This window comes from Bos taurus, chromosome 22 (assembly GCF_002263795.3).
Source record: "Bos taurus isolate L1 Dominette 01449 registration number 42190680 breed Hereford chromosome 22, ARS-UCD2.0, whole genome shotgun sequence".
Classification (NCBI taxonomy): Eukaryota; Metazoa; Chordata; class Mammalia; order Artiodactyla; family Bovidae; genus Bos; species Bos taurus.
This window is the reverse complement of record NC_037349.1, coordinates 10,000,001-10,021,115: the sequence shown is the minus strand read 5'-3', so window position 1 is coordinate 10,021,115 and position 21,115 is coordinate 10,000,001. Positions and strand designations below refer to the sequence as shown.

Sequence of the window (21,115 nt, the reverse complement as noted above, 5' to 3'; positions counted from 1 at the left end):
TTAATTGGTTTTTAAAGGACCACTGAAATAATGAAAGACTCTTACAGACTTGCAAAGGAGTGACAGTACTAACCTGCCACCAAAGTTCTATTGATGGGGTGCTTGAAGATCTAATGTTAAGTGAAGAGACAGTGCCCTCGTCTTCTTTACAACATTTCAGTATTTAAATGTTAAAAGGTATGTTTATGGCTTGTTCTCCTGGTCTATTAATCATCATATTGGAACAGATGGTATCATAGCAACATGGCACATGTGACCTCTTTCCATCTTTTCCTGTGTGACCATATGACTTGTGGTCATCCTCTGTATAATATGAATTAACTCTTTTCCAGCCTGGGGCAATAAATATTGGGGGTTTCAGGGCACACTGTAGCTTACAAAGGTTCCATCTTTCTTAGGAACATGCATAGATTATATGTAATCAAGGTGAAAAGGGAGAGGAACCAGAGATCAAATTGCCAACATCTTTTGGATCATCAAAAAAGCAAGAGAGTTCCAGAAAAACATCTACTTCTGCTTTATCAATCACACCAAAGCCTTTGACTGTGTGGATCACAACAAACTGTGGAAAATTCTGAAAGAGATGGGAATACCAGACCACCTGACCTGCCTCCTGAGAAATCTGTATGCAGGTCAAGAAGCAACGGTTAGAACTGGACATGGAACAACAGACTGGTTCCAAATCGGAAAAGGAGTGTATCATGGCTGTATGTTGTCACCCTCCTTATTTAACTTATATGCAGAGTATATCATGAGAAATGCTGGACTGGATGAAGCACAAGCTGGAATCAAGATTGCTGGGAGAAATATCAATAACTTCAGATATGCAGATGACACCACCCTTATGGCAGACAGCAAAGAACTAAAGAGCCTCTTGATGAAAGTGAAAGAGGAGAGTGAAAAAGTTGGCTTAAAATTCAACATTCAGAAAACTAAGATCATGGCATCTGGTCCCATCACTTCATGGGAAATAGATGGGGAAACAATGGAAACAGTGACAGACTAATTTTGGGGGCTCCAAAATCACTGCAGATGGTGACTGGAGCCATGAAATTAAAAGACACTTGCTCTTTGGAAGAAAAGTTATGACCAACCTAGACAGCATATTCAAAAGCAGAGACATTACTTTGCCAACAAAGGTCCATCTAGTTAAGGCTATGGTTTTTCCAGTAGTCATGTATGGATGTGAGAGTTGGACTATAAAGAAAGCTGAGTGCTGAAGAATTGATGCTTTTGAAGTGTGGAGTTGGAGAAGACTCTTGAGAGTCCCTTGGACAGCAAGGAGATCCAACCAGTCCATCCTAAAGGAAATTAGTCCTGAATGTTCATTGAAAGGACTGATGCTGAAGCTGAAGCTCCAAATCTTTGGCCAACTGATGCAAAAAGTCAACTCATTGGAAAAGACCCTGATGCTGGGAAAGATTGAAGGCAGAAAGAGAAGGGGATGACAGAGGATGAGATGGTTGGATGGCATCACTGATTCAATGGACATGAGTTTTAGTAAACTCTGGGAGTTGGTGATGGACAGGGAGGCCTGGCATGCTGCTGTCTATGGGGCCACAAAGAGTCGGACACGACTGAGCTACTAAACTAAACTTAACTGAAGCAAAGTAGTGGCTTTAAAGAATAAGAATATCCTACCAAAGGCAGAGAACAAAAGTCTCAATAATATTCTCAAAGAGTTTACATGCTAATTTTAATTTACACTCAAAATAACTTTTTGTTGTTGTTCAGTCACTAAGTTGAGTCCAACTCTTTGCAACTCCATGGGTTGCAGCACATCAGGCTTCCCTGTCCCTCACTGTCTCCTGGAGTTTAGTCAAATTCATGTCCAATGAGTCAGTGATGCCATTCAATCATCTCAGCCTCTGTCACTCCCATCTTCTCTTGCCCTCAATCTTTCCCAGCCTCAGGGTCTTTTCCAATGAGTTTGCTCTTCGTATCAGGTGGCCAAAGTATTGGAGCTTCAACATCTGTCCTTCCAATGAATATTCAGAGTTGATTTTCTTTAGGATTGACTGGTTTGATCTAACTTGATATAGTTATAATTATTATGCTTATTTTATGATGAGAAAACTTAGACTTATGATGAGAGACTGATTTAAACTCTAAATTCACATTTTCTTCTGTTCCATTGCAATACCTCACCTACCAGTAAATATGAAACATAACAGCAAGAAAAATCTTGACAAGTTAAAAGAAATTACAAATTAGAGAGTTACTGAAGTCCATTATTATTTTATTAAAGCAAATTTCCTATTCTTTAGGAATGCTGAGAGAAAAGTTTCTTGCTAACTAATTAATATGTGTCTAGTTGGATTTTGCAGCTTTAATTGATTTATTTTAAAAGTACTGGCTAAAAAAAAGGACTGACAATACTCTCTACTGTGTGTTTGGTACTATCAGAGAATTATTCAGACACCTTTAGAAAGCTATTTTGCATGTTATCTAGCTATTTGCATGGAGATTATAGTTGTCCCCTGTGAACTGCTGTTTTACTTTGCTTTCCCATTTCAGTTACCTGTGGTCAACTGTGGTCTGAAAATATTAAATGTTAAATTTCAGAAATGAATAATGCATAAGTTTTAAATTGTCCACCATTCTGAGTTGCATGATGAAATCTTGTGCCACCCGCCTCCTTCTGACCAGGGATCCCCAACCAAATACACTGTCTTCTTCTGACACCCAACCATCAACATCACTGCTCCATGAGCCAGGATCACCCAAGGCAGAAGATCCTTCTGACTTACTGTCAGAGGTTAATAGTAGCCCAACACTGTGTCAGTTGCCTCACTTCATCTCATCACATGGACATTTTATCATCTCACATCACCACAGGAATAAAGGTGGGTAGAGTACAATAAAACATTTTGAAAGAGAGAGACCCCATTCATGTAACTTATATTACACATATTGTTATGCTTGCTATATTTTACTTTTAGTTATTACTGCTAATCTCTTGCTGTGCCTAACATAAATTAAACTTTATCATAGTTAAGTATGTATAGGAAAAAATAGTATATGCAGGGTTTGGGGCTTCCCAGCTGGCACTAGTGGTAAAGAACCCACCTGCCAATGCAGGAGATGCAAGAGATGTTGGTTCGATCCCTGGGTCAGAAAGATTCTCTGGAGGAGGGCATGGCAACCCACTCCAGTATTCTTTCCTGGAGAATCCCCATGGACAGAGGAGCCTGGGGGGCTACAGTCCATAGGTGGCAAAGAGTCGGACACGACTGAAGTGACTTAGCATGCACGCATGCAGGGTTTGATAGCATGTGTGGTTTCAGGAATCTACTGGGGGAGGCCTGGCGTGCTGCAGTCCATGGGGTTGCAAAGAGTCGGACACGACTGAGCGACTGAACTGAACTGAACTGCATTCACACTTGAGGAGGTCAGTTGTAGTTTGAGTGAGAAACAAAGTCTAAATTGGGATTGATGAGACAGAGAAGAGAGAGGAGAAAAGGCAAAATTCAGGGAATCAGGGCACGATGAACCTTGTTCATAGTTCTTTGGTTCTGGGCTTTTTTTTTATATAAACTGATTAGTTGGCAGCTGTCGGAGAGGGCAGTCTGGGCACTATCCTTGAGCAGGCTGATTAGTGGAGGCAACATGAAGCCATTTTAGTTGTTAGTGGATGTCCCTTTTGAAATTTGAGCTGAGGAGCACGCGAGGGCAGTCCTCCTCTGAGTGGCGTCACCTGCCTCCACCTGGGTTAGGGCTGATCTGCGCCACTCTCTCCTTGAGTGACTCTCAGTATTGTTCTGTCCTCTACCTGCTCCGTGATGGGGAGGTCTGAGAAGAGGTTCCTGGAGGCGGCTTCTCCACTTAGAGAAACGTGAGGCGAGTGTTAAAAGGCTAGTAGGACAGGGAAAAAATGGAGTGGTGGGATAGGTCATCATTTTAGAGCGGTGAGGAACGTGACCGGCCAGCAGAAGGCTGCGTGCACCAGTGAGAGGAACCCCCAGGCTGTGGTCCTTTGGAGTACCAGGAAGGCAGAGCTGAAGCTGCAAATGCCACAGGGGCAATCCAGAGAGGACTCTGAGGACCTTATCAATGTATTAAGATTGTGTCCTGGGGGCAACAAGTGGGCATCAGAGATCTTTAAGCAGGTGTCTGGCATGAGTAGGTTGGTGTTTCGGGGTGTCTCTGGCTGCAGGGAGAGCTGCAGTCTGGAACCAGAAGCCAGAAGTGAGCCATGCAGGAGATACCAGGTGTGTGTGGAAGAGTGGTTTCTGTCTGCATCAGTGACTGCCTGGTGGTAGCTCATATTACTTTCACCTTTAAATATATAGAGTTTTGGGTAATTTGAAAAATCATAACCTCAAACTTCAGAAATCAAAACCTTGTGAGAACTGGGGCTGAATTATTCTCAACTGCCTATTTACTTAAATATCTCAAACTTTGTTTACATTTTAAATTTGGTATTTGAAAATTCATTTTGCTGTTTTAAGGCAATTATTCCTAAGCCCCTCAAAAATTCAGCAATGATTTGTCACTTAGAGAACCCTAAGGAACATCCTAAACAAATGTTTCAAAGTTCCTGTGTTTGATACTAAAATCTGTGTTTCCAAGGATACAAGAAATCCTAGGGTCTCCTTTGCTGCATTCTTCATCCAGAAGCTGTGTTGTGTTTGAAGCGGAGTTAGAAGATGTCATAAAGCGTTTTTAGCACAAACTCTCTTTTATGTGAATTGCTGCAACATGTTATAACTGGCCTTCCTATCAGAAGTCCTGCCCCACCTCCATCCAACAGTCTCTATGGTTTGAGCAGTCTGATTTTCTACTTGAAATACTTCAAAATCTTCCTGTGGACTTTAGGGGAAATTCTTTCTTATTGCCTATGTGGTTTTTAATGACATGAGTGCAAGTGTACTTCTCTTTCCACATCCTTTACCATAAAAGCCACTTACATTTTATTTTTCTAGTCGTACCTATGATACCTCCTAACATCTTACCAAATATTGCATGATGTTTTTGTCTCTAGGCATTTCCAAATATTCCTCCCTCAATCTCAAAAATAAAACCTAAAAATTATTTTGTCCCTCCTCTCTCTGCTCAACCTCACAATCAACCATACACAGAAAACTCTTTCTCTGGTAGCTTTCCTTACTATTATTTAGTGAAAGTCCAAAGAAGTGGGCTGTGTCCTTGAATGATAACACAATGGGACGACTAGATGTATTCTGTCTGGGGAAAAGCCATATCTGACTGTAGAAATAGGTCCTGGAGGGAGCAAAGAAAAGACATCCTGTTTGCAATACCAGTATGTGAAACATTCAGAAGACTATTGCCAGGACACTGTGTACACACTGATGAGATCCTAAGTCAGCCAAGCTGGCAGGTGAGGCAACGATCCCCGCAGGCTCCCAGACGAAGGCCTACAGTTCACTCTAGGGGATGCAAATGAAGCTATGGCTGCCGTTAACACCGAGAACTACATCAATGTACTAGGAAAATGAGAACTTGAGATGCCAACGTATCCTAACCGCAATCTCATTCCCAATAACCTGTGCCCCTGCATCCTGGTTCTTGTATCAATGAAAAGTGAAAGTGAAAGTCGCTCAGCTGTGTCTGACTCTTTGCATCTCCACAGACTGTACAGTCCATGGAATTCTCTAGGCCAGAATACTGGAGTGGGTAGCCTTTCCCTTCTCCCGGGGGGCTTCCCAACCTAGGGTTCGAACCCAGGTCTCCCTCATTGCAGGCGGATTCTTTACCAGCTGAGCCACAAGCGAAGCCCTTGTATCAATTAATGGTACCTATTTAGTTAGGCTCAGCTGGTAGCTCAGACGGTAAAGCATCTGCCTACAATGCGGGAGACCCAAGTTTGATCCCTGGGCTGGAAAGATCCTCTGGAGAAGGAAATGGCAACCCACTTCAGTATTCATGCCTGGAAAATCCCATGGACCAAGGAGCCTGGTAGGCTACAGTCCATGGGGTTGCAAACAGTCAGACATGACTCAGAGACTTCACTTCCACTTTTCTTTATTAATGGAATTAATAACACTTCTTAGATTTAGATACCGTGAGGATTAATTTAGGTATTAATATAACATTTGCACAGTCCTTAGCCTAAATTATCACAAAATTTTATGTATCTCTGTTGCTACCACATCTTTCAGTTCAATTCAATTCAGTTTAGTTGCTTAGTCGTGTCCAACTCTTTGTGACCCCATGAATCTCAGCACGCCAGGCCTCCCTGTCCATCACCAACTCCTGGAGTTCACCCAGACTCACGTCCATCGAGTCAGTGACGCCATCCAGCCATCTCATCCTCTGTCGTCCCCTTCTCCTCCCACCACCAATCCCTCCCAGCATCAGAGTCTTTTCCAATAAGTCAACTCTTCGCATGAGGTGGCCAAATTACTGGAGTTTCAGCTTTGCATCATTCCTTCCAAAGAAATCCCAGGGCTGATCTCCTTCAGAATGGACTGGTCGGATCTCCTTGCAGTCCAAGGGACTCTCAAGAGTCTTCTCCAACACCACAGTTCAAAAGCATCAATTCTTTGGTGCTCAGCTTTCTTCACAGTCCAACTCTCACATCCATACATGACCACTGGAAAAACCATAGCCTTGACTAGACAGACCTTTGTTGGCAAAGTAATGTCTCTGCTTTTGAATATGCTATCTAGGTTGGTCATAGCTTTCCTTCCAAGGAGTAAGCGTCTTTTAATTTCATGGCTGCAGTCACCATCTGCAGTGATTTTGGAGCCCCCAAAAATAAAGTCTGACACTGTTTCCACTGTTTCCCCATCTATTTCCCATGAAGTGATGGGACCGGATGCCATGATCTTAGTTTTCTGAATGTTGAGCTTTAAGCCAACTTTTTCACTCTCCTCTTTCACTTTCATCAAGAGGCTTTTTACAGGATTTTATATTTTCCCAGCATCCAAGGCAGGTATGTAATACATGAGTATTAGAAGCACAAAGATTCCCTCTCTCTATTCTTTGCTTACTGTCCTTTGACACAGGTATCAGAAGGCAAGTGGTATCTCAACTAAGAACACTTTTCTGATCTTCCTGGTGTCATTTAGCATTTTCTCCTTAGTGTGGTCACATAACCCCAGATAATGTAATAACCCCAGATAAGATAATTATGTCCATATGTGCTGAGTGTAACATAAGGCACTTTAAGGCAGGGCCTATGTCTTATTTTGTTTCTTTATTTTTGTCATATAATACAGTACTAGGCAGAGAGTGCTCTGTAAATGTGTCCTGAATAAATGAATGATGAATAGATGAATCAGCGAGTTGACAATTAGCTAACAATGCATCGAGTGAAAGGACATGTGTATTCTTAAACAGAAGAGCATTTTACATGCTATCACTAAGGTGGCAGCTGTCCACAGCAGGCTCCTGAGGAATCTCTCTGATCATTTCTTCTCACTCTGTGCTCATAGCCCTGAAACTTCCACAGCCAGGGCCACAGACCACATCTCACCATTCACAGGCTTTGCCAATCCCTGTGCTCATACCAATCATGCTTCCAGAAAACTGAAGGAGAAAGGTTAAAGAATCACAGATTAACAGAGTATCAGAGGGCATTTTCCTTGCCCTGGCCAGTTCTGAAGCTGAGTTTCAGCTAAGGCAGGGCCCTCCACCTAAAATTTGTGACCAAGTTCTCAGCTTATCCCTCAGTGGGCTTTGTGACAGACCATCCAGATCTGCCGGCAGGATTAAAGGACTTATTCTCCCAGCTCCTAAGAGTTCTGCCAGCAGACAATATCTCAATTATACAGAGCAACCTTTTCCATACTCACACTCCATTCCCAGGGCAGTTTATATATCATTAGCGGCTGAGGCCAGGGCATAATGGTGTGGACACTTCTCCCATCATGGGACACTTACGAAGGATCATCCCAAACTCAGAAATCCTTCGGCATCACTTGGAGCCTTTGTTGACACTGCATCACAGCCCAAGTTCTCTCTCTCCCCAACACCTTTCCTTTCATAGGCTATATGGATTCTGGTATCTAGGATGAGGCTGGGGAAATGGTACAATGTGAAAATAAAGATAAATCTCTCTAAGAAATTAGCCATCTGCAGGAACCTCCACAGAAATAGCCTTTATTACATGGTGATTTTCAGACTGACAGTGTTAAGGAAAGGGGAAACAACCCTCTAAGCTGTAATCATCACAAAACAAGCTGTAATTTTGGAAATTGACACATGGAAAGGTATTATATGTTAGAAACTACAATCAGTAAACTGCTGGTCAGAATGGAATGACAACAAGGAAGAGTCTGGTGGGAGAAAAGCTCTTTAGACACAGTTTGATTCCTGCAGAGAATTGCATGGCTGCCAGGTCCAGCAGATAAAGCTCATTATCAGTTTTTAACTTGGTTTTTGGATGCTAGTATCTGTCCCCTGGTCTCCTCTGTAGTCAAACCCTGAAGAAAAAGTACCTGTTCAGATCACCAGTCTCACTTTATAGGAGAGATAAATATGAGATATTATAAATATATGGTAACTTTATGAAGTTAAAGTAGACTTCAGAATACAAATTTTATGTAACAAGTAAATTTTCTCTTTGGACTTCATAAAAAATGTGTGGTCTCCATGCTATATTTGAAGCATTGAGAAAGCACCTGGTTCATACCAGAAACTTAACAATTACATTGGCAATAGAATCCCTTCCAAGATCTTTAAGCAGAATGGTTTCAGTAGATTAGAAGTAAAAGGATTGAAAAAGATATACCCAGCAATACTACTAATAAATAAGCTGCAGTAGGTATATTAATATCAATGTCAACTTAGAAAATTAATAGAAATAAGAGGTATATTACACAGTGACAACAGTCAATTCACCAGAAAAACATAACATTTCCACATGTGTATGCACTCATCTCACATGCTAGTAAAGTAATGCTCAAAATTCTCCAAGCCAGGCTTCAGCAATATGTGAACCGTGAACTTCCTGATGTTCAAGCTGGTTTTAGAAAAGGCAGAGGAACCAGAGATCAAATTGCCAACATCTGCTGGATCATGAAAAAAAGCAAGAGAGTTCCAGAAAAACATCTATTTCTGCTTTATTGCTATGCCAAAGCCTTTGACTGTGTGGATCACAATAAACTGGGGAAAATTCTTTCAAGAGATGGGAATACCAGACCACCTGACCTGCCTCTTGAGAAACCTGTATGCAGGTCAGGAAGCAACAGTTAGAACTGGACATGGAACAACAGACTGGTTCCAAATAGGAAAAGGAGTACGTCAAGGCTGTATATTGTCACCCTGCTTATTTAACTTATATGCAGAGTACATCATGAGAAGCGCTGGACTGGAAGAAACACAAGCTGGAATCAAGATTGCCAGGAGTAATATCAATAACCTCAGATATGCAGATGACACCACCCTTATGGCAGAAAGTGAAGAGGAACTCAAAAGCCTCTTGATGAAAGTGAAAGCGGAGAGTGAAAAAATTGGCTTAAAGCTCAACATTCAGAAAACGAAGATTATGGCATCTGGTCCCATCACTTCATGGGAAATAGATGGGGAAACAGTGGAAACAGTGTCAGACTTTATTTTTGGGGGCTCCAAAATCACTGCAGATGGTGACTGCAGCCATGAAATTAAAAGACGCTTACTCCTTGGAAGGAAAGTTATGTCCAACCTAGATAGCATATTCAAAAGCAGAGACATTACTTTGCCAACAAAGGTCTGTCTAGTCAAGGCTATGGTTTTTCCAGTGGTCATGTATGGATGTGAGAGTTGGACTGTGAAGAAAGCTGAGCGCTGAAGAATTGATGCTTTTGAACTGTGGTGTTGGAGAAGACTCTTGAGAGTCCCTTGGACTGCAAGGAGATCCAACCAGTCCATTCTGAAGGAGATCAGCCCTGGGATTTCTTTGGAAGGAACGATGTTAAAGCTGAATCTCCAGTACTTTGGCCACCTCATGCGAAGAGTTGACTTACTGGAAAAGACTCTGATGCTGGGGGGGATTGGGGGCAGGAGGAGAAGGGGATGACAGAGGATGAGATGGCTGGATGGTATCACTGACTCGATGGACGTGAGTCTAAGTGAACTCCGGGAGTTGGTGATGGACAGGGAGGCCTGGCATGCTGTGATTCATGGGGTCGCAAAGAGTCGGACACGACTGAGCGACTGAACTGAACTGAACTGAACTGATGCCCCTCTTAAGAGTGCTTCAAAATACATGATGCAGAAGCTGACAGAACTGAAAGGCAAAATGGATAGATTAGATCCACAATTTGAGTTGCAGAGTTTTGAAATTCTATTTTCTAAAATAATCAATAGTGAAAGCGAGAGAAAAATCAGCAAGAGGTAAAAGGCACACCCTTAACAATCTTGAATTTAATTGAAACTTACAGACCATTGTACCCAACAAGAGCAGATTACAATCTTTCTCAGTTCAAATGGAAAACTTAGCAGGAGTCATCCTGCATCATGAAACAAATCAAAACTTTTTGAAGAATTGAAATCTTATAAATTTTGTTCTCTAAATTTACTGGAAATAATGAAATAAATAATAATAGAATGTTAACTGAAAAAAAATAGAATTTTTTGGAAAGAAAACAGCACACTTCTAAATAATCCAGGGACCAAAGAGGAAGTCTCAAGGAAAATCATAAAATATTTTGTCAGAACAAAAATAAAAATTAAAAATAGCAAAATTTGTTAAAACAGTACTTTAGAAGAAAGTTTATAGTGTTAAAAGTTAACGTTCAGTTTGCCAGGGCTATTGTAACAAAGTAGCACAAATTGAGTGGCTTAAACAAGATAAGTTCACTGTCACAGTGTTGAGGGCTTTCATTTTGGATGTAGGAAGTCAATAAGTTCTCAGGGTTGGTTCCTTCTGAGCGCTGTGAGGGAGGGCTCTGTTTCTGGCTTCACTCCTTGTCTAGTAGATGGGTATTTTTGTGTTCATAACGATGCTCTCCCTGTATGCATGTGTATATCCAAACTTCCCTTCTATAAGGACACCACCATATTGACTTAGGGACCATCCTACTCCAGAATGAGTTCATCCTGCCTCAACTAATTACATCTGCAAAGACTATTTCCAAATAAGGTCACATTCTGAGGTACTGCTGCTGCTGCTGCTGCTGCTAAGTCGCTTCAGTTGTGTCCGACTCTGTGCGACCCCATAGACGGCAGCCCACCAGGCTCCCCCGTCCCTGGGATTCTCCAGGCAAGAACACTGGAGTGGGTTGCCATTTCCTTCTCCAATGTATCAAAGTGAAAAGTGAAAGTGAAGTCGCTCAGTCGTGTCCGACTCTTCGAGACCCCATGGACTGCAGCCTACCAGGCTCCTCTGTCCATGGGATTTTCCAGGCAAGAGTATTGAAGTGGGTGGGGGTTAGAATTTTAGATATGAATTTTGGGGGAACACATTTCAACTCATGTCAGTTTGTATTATAAAAGAAGATTTCAAATCAACAACCTAAATTTCTATATGAAGAAACTAAAAAAAGAAAAACAAAAGAGGAAGGAAGACAATCATATAGATAAGAGCAAAAGTCAATTAAATTAAAAACAGTAACAACAGAGAAAAACAATGGCAACAATTTTGCCAAAGATAAATAAAATTGATATACCTGTAACCAGACTCACAAAGCAAAAAGGAGAATACCATCATCAGCAATGAGAAGGGATATCACTAGAGACTTCACAATACATTAAAAAGGGTAGTAAGAAACGGGTAAAGAATCCACCTGCAATGCAGGAGACACACAAGATGTGGATTCGATCCCCGGGTCAGGAATATACCCCTGGAGGAGGAAATGGCAACCACTCCAGAATTCTCAACTGAAAAATCCCATGGACAGAGGAGCCTGGTGGGCTACAGTCCATGGGATCTCAAAAGAATTGGACATGATTGAGTAACTAAGCACAGGAAAATATTATGACCAATTCTAAGCACATAAATTCAACAATTTAAACAAAACAGAGTAATTCTTTGAAAGCCACGAACTACCCAAACTCACTAAGGATAGATAGATAACCTGAATAGAACTGTACCTACTGGAATAATTGAACTCATAGTACCCCCCTGCAAAAAAAAAAAAAAAAAAATCCCTAAAAGGAAAACTCCAGGTTCAGATGGCTTCACTACCACAGAAGAAAAGGCAAAGTCTATAAGACTGGTAAGAAAGGTCCACTAGGGTAGGAGACCCATTTTATTAATTGGTACCCCCACCCGTGGTTATTCAATCAGGATCTGCCCTATTGGAGTTGCAGGCTCCAATGCTGACTGACCCCTGGTGGGCTAAAGGGAGGATCTGCTTACCCAGAGAACCAAGTCTCCCTTTCTAGACCACTCTCCATACATGAGGACCTTGGAATTCCTTTTTCAAGTGATCCTGAACTTGCTACCAAGGCCTACATTGGTGTCATTCTGATTATACCCTTATGCTCAAGAACTGTTGTCAGAAAGCATAGATTGAACTTGGACAAGCTCAGAAGATTCCACACAGTTGCAGAACACTGGGGCAATGCAAGGCAGGGGTGACAGGAGGGGAAGGTGGGCTCCAGGTGGGGCCAGAGGCTGGGGGCGGGCTTCTCTCCCTGCATTGCCATGTTCTAGCAGGGAGTTTCAGAATTCTAAATTTGAATGTGAATATCATAAAGGTATATTTGTAGTGAGGATGATAAAACACACAAATTCAGGCATTTGTTAACTTGATGTCTAACTATTTACTACCTAGACATATCCCATCTGTACTCTTATTCTGAGCCCCTGAATGTTAGCATTGGGTGGAGTGGGACATTTGTAAACAAATCTATTTACATTTGTTTAAATTATGAGCACCTACCTAGAATAATGACTGGCACAGGTTGGGCAGTCAATGATAATTTTGTATTAATGACTGTGTCGATGAACAAATGAGTTTAATCCTCACAACATTCCTGGAAAGATCTAGCTAAGAAGAAAGTGATGGTGCTCAGTCCTTGACACAATAATGGATAGAGGATAACTTGAGAAGAAAATCTTTTAGGATTTTAGACATAAGCAAATGCTGATATCTGCTCTGATTATCTGTGAGCACATCTCTGATGCGTGTCCTGATCCCCAGTGGGCCATCACATCCTCTGTTTCAAGAGCACTCATCTTACTCATCTTGTTGGAACTGATTAAATCTCTGCCCAGCCATGAGATGATGTGGCAGTGACTCAGATGGCTTCCCTGTCCCCTAAGACTACTCATAATCTGTCATATTTGTCTAGGAGGGCTAGTTTCTCAGAAGAAACTTTGGTTCAAGAAAGATAGCTGAACTTTTAAGAATCTCAGCTCTGAAATAACTGATGGTACTAAGAACATAGTATGAGAAACTGTAGTAGCACATGTTTGCCCCATACGGATACTCTGTTTACTCAACTTGAATTGAACTGAAATAGAATATTTAAAAATTTCCAAGGTAGTTATGTTCCTGTAACACAAAGTCATGGCTATTACTCAACTTCACGATGAATTATTTTCAGCCATTCTTTTTATCACGGGCAAATACAGCAAACAAGCAATTTAATTATTCAAAAGAACACTGGAGCAATTAAACTTTTCCTAACAAATACCACATGAGTAAAACAGATGGACAGAAAGTAATCTATTAACTGTTTGCCATTCAAATGGCTCATTGAGCCTCCAGTAATCATATGCTATAAATAGGATGTTTATATCACATGCAAATTTAGTGCCTGGAAAAGCATCGATGGAAAGCCTTCACACAGCTCATTGGCTTAGAGTCTTTAATGATTGAGCCACAAGGGAGCGATTACTTCACCAATACCTCATTTATCTTGTCTCCAAATCCCTCTTTGGTTCTGTTAATTCTATTATTAAATAAATGGCAACACCCACAATTTCTTTTAAAATATAACTAACCTTTAAATAGAGAAGAGTAAGATAAAATATATTTCTAAATAAATAAATAAATTTGATTGTTTTCATTGCTTTTGAGTTGTCAATCTGTCTCTAAAATAAGCAGACACAAGATATTGAATCTTGACAAAAGTACTTAACACATATATTTACTCCAGTGCACACAGCACAGAGCTTTAAAACTGTTAATATTGATTATTTGACTGGTTAAGGACTTTTGCCTCAATTAGACATGTTTATAAAGGAAAACTGCAAAGTTTATTTGAATTTTAAATCCATTACTGTGACCATTCTACCATCAGCATGGAGATATGAAGAACACAATGCACATGATGTTAAATATTGTAGTAAACTGGTATACTTGGACTAAAGGTCACTGGAAAAATGAAAGAAAAATTCTTATAAAATTGACTTCATATTTAAATGTGATCAGGAGCATAATTAATGAATGAGTTAATAATTTTCACAATGTAATTATTATCCAGAGTTTGGTCTTTAGTTCACTGTGTGCTTTCTGTGTATGTTATTATTGCCAAGTATTTATCCTTGACAGACATGAGACACATCTCTAATTTTTTCCTCCTAATGTTACTCCCTTCTTTGTGTTCTACTTCCTTATCTTTAAGTATGCCTACTGTACTTTAAGTTTATGCTATTATCATTTTTATTTCTGATATTTATTCCTCTCCACAGTCTTTCTATTATTATATCCACTTGGAAAGTAACAGAAATAATAATCATTTTTAATAATAATCATCATTTTTCCTTTTTATTATTAATTAATTCTTTGTTTTTTTCCAGCTCTAAGTGTGGTCTTTTTTTCTTCTACATTCTTTTCTCTGTTTTTTGAATTTTATTTCTGTCCATATTAAATGTCTTCCCAAATACATGGCCATCTTTGGCTCTTAGCAACATACATTAAACTATTTGGAAACTCACCATGTGTTTTCCAGGGGATGATGGTGAAGGTGGACTTCATTATCAACTGACCAGGCGGAGGCTGGGCCACTTACATGTGGGGCCTCTCAAAGTCTATGGTGAGAGGTCTTGAAGATTTTTTTATCTTGAGCAGGCTTGTTTCCCTAGAGAGGAATACCAGTATGTTATATAAAGCTGATTTACCAATTTGGGATTTAAACAGGGATAGGGAGCTGGGGGCTCCCTTTTTAACAGGAAAATTGCTGCTCAATCTCTTGCTTTCAGTTCTAGAATATTGGTCCTAACCTTCTTTGTGCCTCACATTCTGAAGGCACGGTCTTTTTAAAGTTAAGATCTTGAGAGAGTCAACATCCAGTCTTCTTCCATGGAGAGGAAAAGGCAAGTCACCCAGCTTTGTAGGAAAGAGGGGAAGATCCACATTTCTCACTGCTCCTTCATCAAACTTTCAACTAAGTTCACTGTTTTTACTGATATCTGGCTTCCCCAACTTCAGAAGTACCTGATGCAACAAGATTGTGTACATTTGGAGATAGGATGTGGCTGTGGCAGGAGTGAATTTGCTTCTTTGGGTCTTCACACCACATCACTGCCATCACCACCAGCTCAAGCTGTATTTAGCCATCTCTGTTCCATCAATTAAGGGGCTTGTTATTTATACTCCATTTTCTCTGTCCCTCTCCCCTTTCCCTTATTTTGTGATTTTCTTTTATTTTGATAGGTTATAAAAACATCAAAAAGAATGACAGCAATACTTGGTGATGTGCCACTTTCTAAATATCTTCCACTGAAAGGAGTGGCCAGGAGTCAGAAAAATGAAAACCAGGAAGGTGTCTTAGTGTGTTCAGCTGCTATAACAAGTACCAGAAACTGAGTGGCTTCTAAACAACTGAAATTTCTCACAGTTCTGGAGGTTAGATGCCCAAGATCAGGGTGTCAGCATGGTCAGGTTCTGGTGAAGGCCCTCTTCTGGCTGCCAATTTCTTGTATTCCTCACCAGGCAGAAGGGTCTCAGGAGCCCTGTGGGGTCTTTTTCATAAAGACACTAATGCCATTCAGGAGGGTTCCAACCTCATTACCTAAGTGCCTCCCAAAGGTCCTGCCTCCTAATACCATCATTTACGCTTTGGAATTTTAACACATAAAAATTTGGGATACATAAATATTCAGACCTAAGCAGAAGGGTAGTGGATTGTATGGTCTGATGGCAGGTGCATTGAAAGATATTTTTCTGTGGGTCTTGGAGAAAAGTAAAGAGAGAGCACTAAGCATTAAGGATGCCACTGAACATTCTCCAACAGCCTGTGGTACTCAGGCTGTGAGAGAGAAAAGTAGGTACCACTCAAAGGGGTCCCAAATAAGCAGACTCCATGGAGCAGGTCAGGTGCCAGTAAATCTGAGAGGCTAAGGAAATCTTAAAGAACAGGTGTGAGAAGATAAGGAGTTTTGTTGATGTCAGATAGACTATTCCGGAAAGCATGATAGAAAGGTTTGGGAACTTAGTAAAGAGTAGAAATTTGTTGGAACTCTCCTGATGGTCCAGTGGCTAAGACTCGACGCTCCCAATGCAGGGGGCCCAAGTTCAGGGAACTAGATCCCACATGCCAGAACTAAGAGTTCTCATGCCACAGTTAAAAGATCCCACAGGCTGCAACTGAGATCCAGTCCAGCCAGATAACTAATTAAATAAATAAAAATATTTTTTAAAAAGGAGTTGGAATTTGTTAGGTTACCGATGTATAGAGCCCTGTGAGGAAATGTCCCAGTGTTAATGGGTGACCTGGGTGGTTGAGATAGTGATGGGTATTTAAGGATGAAGTAATTTGTTCTGGTGGCAGAGGGAAAGGTAAATAATTAGTTCTAGCTACAGCATTCGTCTCAGGCCTGGTCTCTTGTGCTGCTGCCATCGGTGGGACAGGTGATGTGGCTACAAGAACTAAGCCATGAACGGCAGGCTCTGGCTGGGGTGAGGAAGCCCAATGTGTTCAGGTGTACATTGGGCTCCAGGGGCCTCCTTTTATGGACTGAAGTAAGTGCTGCGGTTTCCCCAAGCTCACTGCAAACTCTGAGGCCTTCATCCACTCACCTGTGACCTGGATCTGCCACTGGTGATATTTACAACCCCAGAGAGCAGGCCTGGGCCTCATTTCCTTTACCCACAAAAGGAGGACATTGGCCTACTTGAGTGCTTCTCAAACTTTTCCACCACACATCTCCTGGAGAAGCCTGTGAAGGTGGCCTGAATACACTTAGCACTGATGACATTTTAGATATTCAATGTGAAGTTTAAATGGGAAATAATATTAGCCCATGCAGTATAATCATTTCCTGACATTTTAATTGGGTTTTATCTTTTCTGCCATTGACAGCCATTAGGCCAATGTAGAGCTCTGTGTACTGTGTTTCCTGTATTTTCCCTCTTCTGTTTCAGGGAAGTTGCCAGATCCTTAACATTCCTACTTCACGGCTTTTTGTCAGAGTATAACAGAGACACTGATGAATGTTAACCATTCCACCTACCTATGAAAGTCTGAACTCCCAGAGCAGTCCCTCATAGGTGTGGGTTTGGATAATATAAAGGGAAAGAGACATGAGAGACGGGGTATTTCCCTCCAGTCTGGGAGGGTTTGGGGCCTGTGCATAGTATAGCTTTGGGGCCCCAGTCTGGAACCCAAAAGAGTGCGTGGTGCCCATCAAAGGCTTTACCCTAGGTCTGCGGGCTCCAGGATCAAGGTGACTCATTCCCATGTCTGAATTTAGCTCTGTGTCAACAGGTTTGATGGTTTTGAGAGACTCCAGATCCCAAGATAAGACAGTCCTTATCCCATCTGGGAGACTTTGTAGAGGGCTCCAAGATTTTTTTTTTTTAACAAACAGAAGTTTAATAACATATATACCTCATATATACACGGGAGATACTTGAGTAACTCTCTTAGATTCCTGTATGATCCCAGAGGGATCAGTTGTTGCTCAAATCTACTTTAGTGCCAGCCATGCAGGAAATTTGCAGTCAAGACCTTGGTAAACTCTCTAGGCCTCCTTTGCCTTCTTGGAGAAGTGAGAAGGTGGGTCTACCTGGTTTTCATGGTCACATGCAGCTTTAAAATGATATGTGATGCTTTTTAAAAATCCTACTCTGATCCCTGGAGAAGGAAATGGCAACCCACTCCAGTATTCTTGCCTGGAAAATCCCATGGACAGAGGAGCCTGGTGGACTACAGTCCAGGGGGTTGCAAAGAGTCAGACACGACTGACTGACTGAGCACTCTGAACCTACCCTGAAAATTCCTCCCTAAGCCCTCTCCCTGCCACCCTCTAAACCAAGGCCACTCTGATTAGCACCAGCAATTTCACTAAGCCATGGCCCTCCACGGAAGCAAAGTATGTTTCTTTGCCAGCCTTTTTTCATGTTCCTGTGTACTGGAGTGCTAGAGGGTTCATTCTGAGCATTAAAATTAGGAAATGTTGAGTAATCTCTTTGTTCTTCCTCCTAGGGAAGCCAACTTCAAAAGCACAACAAATACAGCATGAAACATGATGTAAAGAACAAACATTATTTAAGCCTATGGAGCTCAGCAGCATTTTGAAAATCAGAAGAAAAACTAAGACTTTCACAAAATGCAAGAAATTAAAATTACTCAGTTTTAATAAACAATAAATTAAAATCTATTTTTTTTCTCAAGCAAAATACCTTAATAGAAATTCAGCCTTTGGTGTACTTAAAAATAAAGTTGTCCAATCCTTAAGGGTAACTTCCTTGGTGGCTCAGTGGTTAAGAATCCACCTACCAGTGCAGGGCACACGGGTTCGACCCCTGGTCCCGGCAGGTTTCACATGCCACAGAGCAACTAAGCCTGTGCACCACAGCTACTGAAGCCCATGTGCCTAGAGCCCATGCTCTGCAACAAGAGATGCCAATGGAATAAGAAGCTCGAGCACCACAACTGGAGAGTAACTGCAACTACAGAAAGCCCGCCACGCAACAAGGAAGATCCAGCACAGCCAAATAAATAAATAAATAGAGTAACTGCATGTATACCTTTGAAGAGAGACAAGGGAGAGTGTGGGTGACATGCCCTTCATGCTTTCCCAGCTCCCTCTCTACTGCCCTTCCCTTGTAAAACCAGAGACCCGACAGTCACTGACCCAAAGCAATTATGTGAACTCTTCATGCATTCTTAAGCCAGCAGAAACTCCTAAAAACAGGAGTTTCCTCTATTAACACTAGTTTGTGGTGAAGCTGGGACTTGAGCCCCATGTTGACATTAACATTGTAAACATCTTACTGTTTTGAAAGGTTAAGCAATAGATCTAATCAAGATTACATGCTGCTGCTGCTGCTAAGTCGCTTCAGTCATATCCGACTCTGTGCGACCCCATAGACGGCAGCCCACCAGGCTCCCCCATCCTTGGGATTCTCCAGGCAAGAACACTGCAGTGGGTTGCCATTTCCTTCTCCAATGCATGAAAGTGAAAGTGAAAGTGAAGTTGCTCAGTCGTGTCCAACTCTTAGTGACCCCATGGACTGCAGCCTACCAGGCTCCTCCATCCATGGGATTTTCCAGGCAAGAGTACTGGAGTGGGCTGCCATTGCCTTCTCCACAAGACTACATCAGTCAGTTCAGTTCAGTTCAGTCACTCAGTCGTGTCCGACTCTTTGCTACCCCATGAATCGCAGCACGCCAGGCCTCCCTGTCCATCACCAACTCCGGAGTTCACTCAGACTCACGTCCATCGAGTCAGTGATGCCATCCAGCCATCTCATCCTCTGTCGTCCCCTTCTCCTCCTGCCCTCAAACCCTCCCAGCATCAGAGTCTTTTCCAATAAGTCAACTCTTCGCATGAGGTGGCCAAAGTACTGGAGTTTCAGCTTTGCATCATTCCTTCCAAAGAAATCCCAGGGCTGATCTCCTTCAGAATGGACTGGTTGGATCTCCTTGCAGTCCAAGGGACTCTCAAGAGTCTTCTCCAACACCACAGTTCAAAAGCATCAATTCTTCAGTGCTCAGCTTTCTTCACAGTCCAACTCTCACATCCATACATGACCACTGGAAAAACCATAGCCTTGACTAGACAGACCTTTGTTGGTAAAGTAATGTCTCTGATTTTGAATATGCTATCTAGGTTGGTCATAACTTTCCTTCCAAGGAGTAAGACTACAAGTCTTATAAGACTACATAGATTATAGATTAATGGATTAATGGTTGAGTTTTTGGATTCAGAGATCTGGATTCATGTTTCAGCTTTGTTATATATTAAAAGAGGTTTCTTAGTATCATGTAGCTTTCGTGATTACATAGATCTTTCTTGTCACCAAACCACATAGCTGGATCCAATTTATCTAGGCCAAGTTCTAAAGCTTTACACTAGTGCTTCAGTGTGTAAGGACCTTGTAAAATGCAGATCCTGGTGAAGCAGGTCTGGGGAGGGGCTTGTGTTCCAGAATTTCTGACTGGGCCTCAGGTGACATAGTTGCTGTTGGTCCATGCAGCACACCTTGAGTAGCAAGTCTTCCCACTGTACCACCAGCTATAAAGTAATACACATCTGTAGAAACTTTTCAAATGCATGTTGAAAAGAAAATGCTTTCCCATATAATTTCAATAGAAACATCCATTTATTCCTTATAATTTGCAAAATAAACAATTCTATGCTAAGTAATGGTTCAGACAATAAAGCGTCTGTCTACAATGTGGGAGACCTGGATTCGATCCCTGGGTCAGGAAGATTCCCTGGAGAAGGAAACAGCAACCCTCTCTAGTACTCTTGCCTAGAAAATCCCATGGACGGAGGAGCTTGGTGCAGGCTACTGTCCATGGGGTCGCAAAGAGTCAGGCACGACTGAGCGACTTCACTCACTTCACTATGCTAAGTAAAAGTCTAAACATTATGGGGGTTTTAAGGCAGAAAAGATTACATCCCATGTGCTAGACAGCATAACAGAAGAGAGGCACATTGCATGTGCATGGATAGATGAGAAGACTCGGGTAGGTAAAAATGGAGAGGCCACCACAGCAGCTGATAAAATAACAAGCATCTGTGTGGTACTGCTGGCCAGATTTTTGTTCTAAACCTATACATATTAACTAATCTTACTCTGAAATTCATTCTGTAAGTGAAATACTTTTATTACCTGATTTTATGGATATAATTGGCATAACTGGGGCACAGAGAGGTTAAGTGATTGTACTTTAACAAGGTCACAGAGCTAGTAAATACAGGAGCTGGAATTTGAAAGTCAGCAGGCAGGGTTCAGAGTGTGGGTTCTCAACTGCTCCGCTGTACTATTTCATTGGATGGAAAACATGGGATGCTCATGAGGAACAGAATAACTCACCTAGG

The 21,115-nt window shown here is 41.6% G+C and overlaps 1 protein-coding gene across 4 annotated transcripts in view; it reads right to left on the bottom strand.

Moving 5' to 3' along the window:
- Positions 1 to 21,115, bottom strand: part of STAC (SH3 and cysteine rich domain) — a 353,446-nt gene that overhangs the window by 219,791 nt on the left and 112,540 nt on the right. For all 4 annotated transcript variants that reach the window (XM_059879684.1, XM_059879685.1, XM_059879687.1 and 1 more), the window contains exon 3: positions 14,777 to 14,919. In XM_059879684.1, coding sequence (XP_059735667.1) covers positions 14,777 to 14,779 — 3 coding nt within the window. In that variant the 5' untranslated portion in view covers positions 14,780 to 14,919. The remainder of the gene's footprint in view (positions 1 to 14,776; positions 14,920 to 21,115) is intronic.